We start from the raw sequence: 12335 nt of genomic DNA on the forward strand, positions 1-12335 counted from the left end.
CAAAGATATTATCATGTCAGCCACTGAAGCACAGATTTTGAGATGTTCCGAATCCATTTCTTGGTTTGAGTTGCACAATGGACAGTTAGGGGACTGATATATTCCAATTCTATGCAGGTGTTTGGCCAAACAATCATGGCCTGTTGCCAATCTAAATGCAGCTACAGACGATTTTCGTGGTAAATCGGGAATTAAATGTAGATTATGATGCAGAGAGTTCCATTTTTTCCCCTTGAGATTGTGCTATTAAATTTTGTTTGTTGAAGTCTAAGTATGTAGATTTAATAAATCTTTTCACAGTTTTTATGTAGGAAAGTATATCCAGCCATATTTGTTTATTCGCGAAATCTTAACAATAATAGTTACTTATCTTTAAGTGGCTTAAATTTACGATTTGTGTCATAATTTCTCATGAACACATAATGGACTTTTAGCTATGTGTTACATACATTTTATTTTATCCTACCAATTTCTTTCTTGTTAAGTTTTTTATACACACTTTAATATCTGTGGTCATATCGCATGTTTAGAATCTGTGGGTATACAAGTAGCCCATTGTTACTATTGTTGAGTTCCTGTTTCTATCACGTGTTTCAGATGGTTTGTGTTCATGTACCTGATTTTAGATTTTTTTTTATATTAATGTTTATGATATTGGTGATGAATCATGGTATGTAAATTTTCAATCCGGCATTTACCTCTGTCACTGAGGAAAACCACGAAAAAACCCAGTCAGACTGGCCGACCATGGGGTTTGAACCAGATCTCCCGAATGTGGGTCTCAAACGCTACCGTCTGAGTCAACTCACTCAGTTCCTAGTAACTATTGCAAATATTTCCTTCTTATACTGTATATAATATTAGTTAATCATAATGAATAGTTTAAAGCCTCAGCATGACGTAAAAATTCCTTTGTTGCTAAGTTACCGGTTGGACATAAAATATATAATGTTTGTTTCTAATCAACAAATGATTTCACGTGTGAAGTAATGAGTTATTGCTGACAGTTGCTAACAGTTTGATAAACAAATATGTCACTGATAAGATAAGCATTATTAAGTAACATTTTCATAATAAGTTTAATCTTCTGTTTCCTTTTTCAATGGCATATTTCATTCTGCCATTCAGTGAACAAATGAATGCAGCCTTACATTAAAATGTATATACATTGTAAAACCTGAAAATTACTTCATATACTCTTATCATGTTTCATACCTTAAGTCAGGACTGTAGAAATAATATAGGCTTACATACGATATGAGGAGTCCACTGCAAGAATGATGGATGTCACTTTATTGTCGAAAATGAACCAAGACTGTCAATGCATAGCTTAAGGCATATAGAAATATAGAATGTACATAGAGAGTTATATAGCATTAACACTGATAGTCATTGTCCAGTAATGATCGGAAAATCACAGTTAAGTTTTGAGCGCTAAGCATTTCAAACTTTCAATTGCTTCTCCTGCAAAATGTATTCCAAATGACATCCATCATTCTTGCAGTGGACTCTTCATATATAATTTTAAAATAACATCACCAAATTGGTAATAACATCGAAATCTTGAAATTTTGAAATGAATTTTCCTTAAAAATAAAACCACTTTCATGGGACTCTGGTCACTTTACTAAAATGAGCTTTTCAAAATATGTATAATAGGTTTAAAAAACACTAATTTGTTGAATCCAGTGTATTCAAGATGGCTGCTGTGAAATACTTCAACTGTCATCAACTCAGATGGACTGAAATCTCATTTTAAAATCTCATGACCAGTTTGAAGAATGTCAAAGAAATGAAAACAAGCTCTTTGACAATCGTTATAAACATTTGAAATTCGTCAACTTTCTTTGATCATGGTTGGTTAAAATCTGCTGTACTTGCTAGTCTGTTCTGAAATTAAGACAGAAGATCCACAATACATCTTTAAGATCATGGCATGCAGGATCAGTCACAGATCTTCCCTTTATAATTTCATCATAGAAAATCAAACGATTAAAACATAAATTTTATACAAATTCTTATCAGAGGAATTTGCCTTCTTTTGAACATATTAAATAAAAACAATATTTCAGAAAATAAATAATAACCTTGTTTTATATAGGCACAGAGAGCAAATCTCAGGGCATCGGTACCACATTCAGGTATTCCATTAGGATAATCTTGTTTCTGTCCTTCTTTGGCCTTCTCTATCTCTTTAGGATCCAGATTGCTGTCATACAGTTGAAGGTGCAGGTTCTGTAAACAGAGTAAGTAATAATTACACTTAGCTCATAGTATAAATATATATGTATATATACCTTTGTAAAAATAATTACTATAAATAGGTCTACTAATGGTCTCTTCAAACTAGAGAGACTATTAGGAATCAATTAGATGTTAATGTGACAGCAAGAGATCAAATGGTAAAAAAAAAAAAAAAAAAATGACAGAAAACAAAAATGCTGAGAAGGAATTTGTTCCAGTTACTTTTTTTCTCATAGATTCTCACCATTGAACCTTAGTTCATTTTAGCGAGAAACTGTAAACTTCAAATTAACTATTTGTTTTAAAAATTTAAATATGAAAAGTGCATCCAACATTATAATTGTATATTACCACAAAATGTAATGTCAGGTAATGTGTACATCATGTGGGAATTTTTTTCCCCTACATATTACTGTCAAAAATTGAGGTGGATACATTATGTGATGGTATTTATTACCCAAATACATACGGTAATTAGTTGTATATATTACTTTTGTGAAACCCTTCATCTCAAACAGCAGAAATAACTAAAATGCTCTCTCAATTAATATCACTCAATAAAAGAATTGTATTCCAATGGATACCATCCCATTGTGGAATCCTGGGAAACGAGAATGCGGATGCTTTAGCAAAGAAGGGCAGCACTGCTACTTATAGACCTGTTACTAAATCTACGTATTCCTCTGTGAAGAGATTTATTAAATCTACATACTTAGACTTCAACAAACAAAATTTGATAACTCAATCCCAAGGGAAAAAATGGAACTCTATGCATCAAAATCCACAGTTAATTTCCGATTTACCACGAAAATCGTCTGTAGCTGCATTTAGATTGGCAACGGGCCATGATTGTTTGGCCAAACACCTGCATAGAATTGGAATATATCAGTCCCCTAACTGCCCATTGTGCAACTCAAACCAAGAAATGGATTCGGAACACCTCAAAATCTGTGCTTCAGTGGCTGGTCATGATAATATCTTTGAAAAATATTGGAGTGCGAGAGGTCAAATGACTTTATTGTCAAATACCTAGCATTAGAAAACAACAACTTTTGTGAAACCTGAAACACTGGGGACAAGAAAACTTCAAAACAAATTTACTAAAATCGCCATTCTCAAAAAGATAACAATATACAGGATTGTAACTAAAATAAAAAATACTCGTTTTACATAAGAAAATAGAAACAGTCAAACTGAGCTCTCTTCAGATGTGCATTCTTCAAGAGATTCAGGGTCATGGCAGCCATATGACGTAGTCTATATAAAAGTTACCAGGTGGAAGTGAAATCCATCTGAATTGTGAAGGTCTCAATGCAGTTAATTTTGAATCAGCTGACTGGTTTGCTTTGGCATGTATTTAACACTGAGGAACCCATCAACTGATTGAATTATGTCCAGATCCTCAAAAAGAAAAAATGTAGATGATATTAATATAAAAATTATTATGAAAAAATATCAGATAAGAATGACACTAGGACTACAGTAGATTTGTACATACCTCTAAACTAATGCCTTTAATGACATCCATGGGATCAATAACATTGCCAAGAGATTTACTCATTTTTCTACCATGAGCATCTCTAACAATAGGATGCAAATACACTTCTCGAAATGGTAGTTTTTTCAGGAGCTTTTGTCCAAAAAATACCATTCGGGCCACCCAGAAGAAGAGAATATCATGTCCTGTTTCCAGCAATGTAGTTGGATAAAAAGCTTTCAAATCATCTGTCTGAAATAAGAAAAGAAAAAGGACACCAGTAAAAACACAAGTTCTAAACTTACGTAACAAACAATCACAAAGAGCCATGTTCCAGGTCTGTGGAGAAAACAGACAGCTTCCCCTTTCTCCTGCCTTCGCTGATGCAGCTTCAAAACTTTGGATGTCTTTATGGTAACTAATTTTTTAATAAAAATGCCGCCCTAAATAAGGGTTCAAATAGATCGGCCTACTAATCAATTCATAAAGAATAATCATGAAAACCAATTGTGTGACAATTTGAAAGGAAAAAGAAAACATTAAGATAAATGATATGAAAACATAGGAAATCATTTACAATAAAAGTTTGTTGGGTACAAATGATTACTAATTATAGCTAAGGATGATTTTAACACATGAGAACCTATGGCATCAATTGTTACATCAGAAATTTTAAAAGTCTCATACAAAGTTGAACGTTGTGACATAATGCTTACATTCTTTATTGCAGTCCATTCAAAAACGTGACCCAATTGTCCTTGGATTTGACTACACACAGGAAGACAGATCCCTCTATATCCAGGCCACATAAGTGGGATATGCACCATATATATTTTATTCTCCTTTCTCTACTTAATATTTACTGCTTTAAATTAAAAAATGTTCTGAAATGTGAACTTAGTTATAGCATCATCAAAGGGACTAAAAAAATGACATTGCAATAAACAAGTGTTGCTATAGAGAAAAATAAATAGAGCAAATAAAACGAAAACAAAAGACATTCATAATACAACCTACTTTATACACCACTGTAATTCAATCTGTATTTTTATATAGCCCTACAATACTGTACTAAACTTTTTAAATACTTCACATCAGTCTTGTTTTTCTTTTAGTATTTTGAAAATAAAAATACTATATTGTACGGCAGGGCAAATTTGACTCTTAGTGTCAGATACGTCATAATGTCACGTCTTTTTTCTCCCTCCTCCATGACCTAGAGTCAACGGCAATTCGGAAGGTGGTTGTCTGCTAGCGTTTGCGTTGAGAGAGACAGATAGAGAGAGCAAGGCAGCGTACAACATTGCCACATCGTACTTCATGAGCACGTGCAATACAAATAGCGCAGGAGAGAATTGAAATTATCAAAAGACAATAATGACCTTAGCCGTTGATTACTGTAAGCATGACACCAAACAAACCCTCTTTCCTTCACTAACAATATTCTTTGCACGGTTCTCAATCCCGCACTACATGCTTCTGCAGTCATTTCTTGCGCATTTGGCAACGTTGCTGCCAGCATCAAGATGGCCGGCAGCGTTCTGCTCGTTAACGTTTTTAAAATAATTATACACCTTAAACACTATTTTCCGCGCCTGCTTGTGTAATACTTGTCTTTTTACAGTCTCTTCTTCCATTTATTTACCTTACATATACACAGTAAATGTTAGTTTTACTTATTCAATGTATTAAAACGCTTGCACGTGAACAAACGAACTCGGGAAGTGCTTGTTATAGACTGATTCTCATTGGTTCTACTGTACAAGCTTGTGACGTCACATACCAGAAATGCTACGGCGCATATAGAAGCTAACTGCCTTCCGAAATGCTGTCTAGTCTAGTAGTGGATAATCGACAGAAATAGACGTAAGGGTGAAATTTTAGTCTTAATGTGGTCATTATAACCAAGTTAAATTGCAATGTTGATTTCCTGCAATTATTTCTTTACTTTACATGTTACGTGTGTTATATGAAGTAAATTCCCAAAGTAAACTGTACAGCACATGCCATCTCTTTGATAAATTCACATCTTCTCATTCCCTAACAAAGTTTAACAAAATCAATTACAATACCTCATCTGGCCAGCCGAATATGGAGAAAGGAAACAAGCCAGAAGAGAACCAAGTATCAAGCACATCATCATCCTGCTTCAACTTGATCTTCGAAGTTGGAACTCCAAATTTCTTCGATGCTTTCTCCAAAGCATCTTCTTTTGTGTGTCCACTGACCCAGTATTCATTGTCCAATTCCTGAGGGGAGAAAAAAGCAGTCTACATTACAATGTCTAAAGACACATCCATATGATATTTCATTACCACCACTCCAGTACCACAGAGAAAAGTGTTATATTTAACACCTAATTAGTAATACAAGCTGTATGTTGTATTAACATGTTTCAAGGATTCTTATAAGTAAAAGTGCTAATTTTATAAAGTCTAAAAAATCCCTAATTTGATGTTAGAATGTATTTTATGCTCGACCATGCCGAAATGTAGTAATTATAAACCTGATAGCAGCCCTTTAATGGACTTCATTAAAGTACACCTATTCATTAAAGTTCAGGTGTTCCACCAATCAGAAAATACCACTGTAGCAATATGAAAGCACAAGTATCGATTATTCTCGGATATGCAATCGAAAGACAACAATAAATCAATAAATCACCTATATTTGAAATAAAGTCAGTTCTGTTACTATAATAATTAGCGTTAATTGTAAATAATATTCAAATAAATTCAATTTGTCATCTGGTTTTTCAATGTCTAATTCAATTTCAAGGTTATATCAAGATTAATATTTATTTTACTCTCTAGATTATATCAAAATCAATGTCGACATTTGTTTCTCGGAAAAAATCAATACTTTCGCGTTGCACACATCTCACAATTTACGAGGTATTGCACAAGGTCAGTTCCGCTCCTCAGTCAGATAAGAATAACATGAATACTTATTAATAATTTCAAGTCAGAAATATGGTCGAGCATAAAAAGTCATATAAAACTTGACTATAATGGTAATTAAGATGCTCATATGAAAATTATGAAACTCGCTTGCTCTCGTTTCATAAACATACTCGCGTCTTAATTACTACCATTATAGGCTCATTGCATAATGTACTATTAGCCTATTTTATTTATTTATTTTTCTTTCTTTGTAATGATGAAAATCAACCAGTTTCATTTAGATGAAGTGGCAGGCATTATTTCCTCTTTGAAAGATGACGCACATTGTATCTCCTCTTCTTAAGAATGACTCCATTCACATCAACGTGGCTTACATCAGATCACATTTTACAATCTTGGTTGCTGTGCTTCCTCCTTTGCAAACTGCAGGGAAACCAATTTATGGGCAATTACACCTTTTAGTTCATGACAGCGAGAAACTCAGCTCAGCACCTGAACCAGTTGGAGAAACAGTGTGCGAAAAACTAAAAACTGTTCTCCAGAAGAATCCAACTCAATGTAGCAGCAAATGATTTGTTGGGAAAGTGTAACAAAATGGGCAAATGCGACTTTCCAGTACTTTCAAAATTGAAGTATGTTCTAGCAACATCAGTAAATGTTAAGCATACATTTTCTACTTACAAGTTTGTGCTAACAAATAAAAACAGTAAATTGTGTCTCGAAGATTTGGAAAAGTTATTGGTTGTGTATTGCGAGTGGAATTATGAAAAGTATCTATGTATGTATCCAATGCCTACTCACTTCACTAGCATGATTTGGGTTCCGCATTTTGCGGATAGATGACAGGACTGTGCCCCATTTTCAAGTTGCACACCACCTTGGCAGGCCACGCTGTGTATGATGTGTATCTGTGGAGAGTTATGTTGTGTCCTAGGGTAAGTGTTCTTGTTAAGTGTAAAGTATGGAATGGATGAGGAGGATGATGAAAGTGAGGAAGGGAGAAGGGGAAACCTGGTGCTGGCACATAGCTTACTCCTGTCAAATAGCATCAAGGGGCTGCCAGGCTTAATGTCCCTGTCCAACGGACGAATCACAATGAATATGCCTTCTCTTCATATGCACTGTGGAGAGATTTGAGATTTAACCCACGCATATTGATATACAACCTAATGATTAAAAGTTGTGCACTGCCACCTTTCCTAGTCCTGAAGTAGAAATTTTACACGAAAATCTCTGACCCCATCAGGAATCAAAACTGGGCCAGCTAGCCTGGAGGCAGACGCACTAGCACAGAGCAAAATCGACAGACAATTATGAAAAGTGTATGTGGTTAAAATGAATGCATCTTAATGAGAGTTTATGGAAAAATAAAATTATGTTTCAGTTTTTCATCACTCACTTGACCACTGAGGTATGTTTATGACGACAATATGAAATAACATGAAGACTCAAAAGAATCGGAGCAAACTGTTGCATAAACATTAAGTGTGCCAGGAGTCAAATCTACACCACATGGAAGTTAGAAAATTCTTAATTTAACAATTTATAGTAATTAAAGACACTTTTCAGAACAAGTGACGTGATGTTTCATGTACTTACACTGCCTGCAGGAATACTGGGATCATCTATGCTGACAAAATACGCTGGAATTCTATGTCCCCACCAAAGTTGTCTTGAGACACACCAATCCCTGTAACAAGTCATACAAGAAACATGTCAGGAAACTTTAGCTCCCAATTCTTTTGTAATAAAATTTTAAAAAGAATACTAAATGTAAGCAGTCATTGGTTCAGACCTTAGGAAGTACTCAGCTTTTAACAAACAGCTTTAGGCAAAAACTGATATTTATACAGCTTCGGCACATCACTCACAGATGGAGACACTTGGGTGAAATGGAGATAGTGAGATGAGGTCCAGTACAGAGTCTTAACCTCACTTTACAACAAATATGTTTACCTAATGTTGTCCATCCAGTGGAACCATATCTTCTTGTGGTGTTCTGGAAGAATCCTCAATTCTCCTGTTTTTACGGCTTCTTTTGCTGCCTCTGCCATTTCATCACACTTGACATACCTGATCCAAGAAAAACAATCAATGTTTAACTTATTAGAACTACGAAACTCCAATTTCTCACGAGACAAGTGAACAAGGCAATACACATTACATGTACTTCCTCATTATACATTCCATAAAATGATTGACAACACTTTCTGCCTAGCCACAATATTTCCAAGCAAACCAATATCACTTTGCAGTTGACTGTGATAAGATATATGATATGTTATAATTATCATCAAACATGTACACAGCTCTATGAAAATAGTTAATGGCAGTCCTGTCACATTCCTGCTTCTGAGAAACTCGCCCTAACACTTACAACAAAAATTCTATTTACAAATTACCAATACATAATAGTCAATTGGAATAAACTGATGAGGATCCTAAACAAAATTGGCGTGGATTAGAAAGAGAGGAGGCTGTTCAGTAACCTTTATATGAAACGAGTTAAAGTCAAGATAGGAGAAGAAATTTCAGAAGGAAGTGAAATCGGGAGAGGAGTACGTCAAGGATGTCCTTTTTCACCTACCCTGTTTAACATCTACTTGGAGGATTTAGCAAAGAACTGTTTTCAAACATGGGAGGAGTAATAGTAGAAGGAAGACGAATAAAGTGCATAAGATTTGCTGATGATATGGCGTTGTTAGCGGAAGAGACGATACAAAAGGATATGCTATTGGAGCTAAATGACAGCTGTGAGCAGTATGGGATAAAGATAAATGCCAACAAGACGAAGACATAGGAAGAAAAGTAAAGAAGATAAACTTGAGAATTCTAAATGAGGCAGTAGAGCAAGTGGACAGCTTCAGGCAGTACTGTAAGCAGTAACATGAGCTGCTGCCAGGAAGTCAAAAGGAGGATAGCAGTGGCAAAGGAAGCTTTTAATAGAAAAAGGAGCATCTTCTGTGGAACCTATGACTTTCTGAAGCCAGCACAATGCAAACTGAAAAATAATCACTAGGCTGTACTGGCAATATAAGTGAGGGATTGCATAACCGTTTTCAAGTTTTAGTCGGAAATTATCATCTAAATTTCTATTTCTTCGTATTCAATATATTTAAAAAAACTTTCGGGGTTGTTAAGTTTTGTGGAATTTGTTGTTTGGGGAAAAGAGTTTCAGGTGACGGTAATTCGGATTCAGGGAAATGTCCATTCGGGTGATTGGCTTCAGGTATATGAGTGGAAATCGACATTTCTAAAAAAAATTAGTTAAATAAACTACAGCATAAGCAATTTTAGTGAAAAAGGAATAAATATTTTAACCAGATCATACGTTAAAATTAAAACTTCACGGAATTTACGAAAGCTTAAACATTTTCAATCATGTTTTGTCAAAAAATAACTAAAGTGCTCTTATATCCCTTTGGTTCTGACCCACTCAAATGTATCGATTTGTATGGTATATAACGACTGATAGAAAGAGACTGACATTGCAAATCACAGCCCCCTCTCTCAGCATTGGAGGGAAGTTTCGAAGCACTTCTGGTTCGCAAACCAATAAATGCCCATCCATGGTTTACAACTTTAATTATTCTTTCCATTCCACCTTAAGTATGAACAGAAATGTAATTACTTAATTTCTTCAAATTATTCTCACTTACAATTCAGCAGAATTTATTATACACTATTTTATTGTTTAGTTTCAGAATTTTCTCTTCTGCATACATAGCAATAATTGCGATTTTCGCAGCATCACAGTAATTTCTCTACGAGAAAGTAAAGAATTAAGTTATTAATTAATGTTATGTCAATATTTTCTAGTGAAAATTGTATTCTGACTTGAGAGCACATATGAAGTTTATTACCACTGAGGTTTGATGAGTGGTTCAACCACATCCTTCGATCTGCTGCAAACTGGAACCACCATAGGATTGTTCACCGTCTCTTTGTAGAGTCCTTTCTCTTTCAAGGTCTCGATTATGGCTGTGCGAGCTAGAAACCTTTTCATTCCCTGCAATGAATAGAAATCATCATAATATTGTGAGCAGAAGTAACGCAATTAAGAATGAATGAAGACTTTCTTGTTGTCCAAAGTGGTGCGAGTTTTTTTATATTTTTGTACCATGTCACAGATGTAGGAACTTCAGTGACGAAGCTACTTGGAGGCAATTGAGACAATGCCTATGCAAAAAAAATCTCGCAATTAAAAATTATAAATACTGCAATAAATTTGCACTTTGGTTTTTGAAAAATGGATACTGTAATTACCTTAAACTTTCCATATTCACCGGTAACGTAACCATCATCAGTAAAAATAGTTATAAAAGGTAGATTATGACGCTTCCCTATTTCATAATCATTAGGATCGTGTGCAGGAGTTATTTTTACAGCACCTGAAAAAAATTAAGAACATACAATTAAAACTTACTTTTTATTACATTCCTCCCCCCCCCCCCCAGACATTATATTTAAGTCAGTCACTAAGTAATTGCAAGTTTCAACACTAATAATAGTAGCAATGATGATGATGATGACAAGGATGATAATAATAATAATAATAATAATAATAATAATAATCATAATTTATTTACTTTCATTTATTTATATTTGATATTTATGTGTTGGACAACAGCTGTTTGCCAATAAAAGTCCAGCACAGTGATACAATTTAATACAATAATAAATTTAACAATAATGTTACAAATTAACTATATTACGTGTTCCTTCAAACGAGGCAACTTTTAATAGTGCGTTTCTAGTGCTGCAAACGCGTATCAGTAGCGATGACTGTTGAGCCACCAATTCCCTAAACAGTCATTACAGTGTACAGGCTTAATTAGAAAAATATGTCACGACAGAATAGTATAGAATGACGATAATAATAATGATAATAATATAACCTAAATTGCTGAATTAGTGCGAATTACGGACATATTACTTATGTACTAAAATCCCCTTTATTTCACGTTAAAATAAAATAACGCATCTAAAATAATGTACTAAATAAAATATTAACAAAGACATAAAAAATTAGCTATCTCAGGTTAGAAACTGGGTTCAATTACACCACGGCCTTTGACTTTTCCATTACCCTACAGACACCTATTTCTAGTATATTGGTTGAATTACTCGTATGTGCTATGATTGGTTTCATGTTTGGTGCCTATTACATTTAATTTTGAATTCTTAAAAAGTAAACAAAAATATGTTTTATGCCATATCGTTTCTCATTTGCGTAATTTTAAATTAATAATTTTTATTGTCCTGATGTAAATCATCAAACAAGGTATGGGATAGTCCTCGATTCTGTCTTTTCAAAACTAATGGATGAACCCAGACTCTTCTTCTAATTTACGTCTATTCTTTCTCCGTATGAGCAAATTTGCCAAAAGTAAATCTCCTTCTATGTCCATGTTCACTGGAAGACTGAAAAATTATCTACAAAAATTTAGCAGCGCCACTAAAAGTGGCCTCGTCTGAAGGGACCCTATAACAGTGACACAATAAACAAAGTTTACAATGGTTAATTTATACAACAAACACTAATAAATCCTAATCAGTGCTATTATTATTATTATTATTATTATTATTATTATTATTATTATTATTATAACTATTTCTTACCAATGTTTATTATTGTCACACTAACATTAGTTATCCAACTTTCATTATTTACTTTCATGTTGTTTTATGGTCTAGATATTAAGGTAATA

At 34.0% G+C, this 12335-nt stretch overlaps 1 protein-coding gene across 2 annotated transcripts in view; it reads right to left on the reverse strand.

Annotated features, from left to right (window-relative positions):
• Positions 1 to 12335, reverse strand: part of ValRS (Valyl-tRNA synthetase) — a 34541-nt gene that overhangs the window by 11640 nt on the left and 10566 nt on the right. For both annotated transcript variants that reach the window (XM_069849437.1, XM_069849436.1), the window contains exons 7-13: positions 10891 to 11015; positions 10488 to 10633; positions 8581 to 8697; positions 8224 to 8314; positions 5794 to 5970; positions 3743 to 3973; positions 2088 to 2235 (exon numbers count right to left, since the gene is read on the reverse strand). In XM_069849437.1, coding sequence (XP_069705538.1) covers positions 2088 to 2235; positions 3743 to 3973; positions 5794 to 5970; positions 8224 to 8314; positions 8581 to 8697; positions 10488 to 10633; positions 10891 to 11015 — 1035 coding nt within the window. The remainder of the gene's footprint in view (positions 1 to 2087; positions 2236 to 3742; positions 3974 to 5793; positions 5971 to 8223; positions 8315 to 8580; positions 8698 to 10487; positions 10634 to 10890; positions 11016 to 12335) is intronic.

The sequence above is a fragment of the Periplaneta americana genome, chromosome 16, assembly GCF_040183065.1.
Source record: "Periplaneta americana isolate PAMFEO1 chromosome 16, P.americana_PAMFEO1_priV1, whole genome shotgun sequence".
In the NCBI taxonomy this organism is placed as follows: domain Eukaryota; kingdom Metazoa; phylum Arthropoda; class Insecta; order Blattodea; family Blattidae; genus Periplaneta; species Periplaneta americana.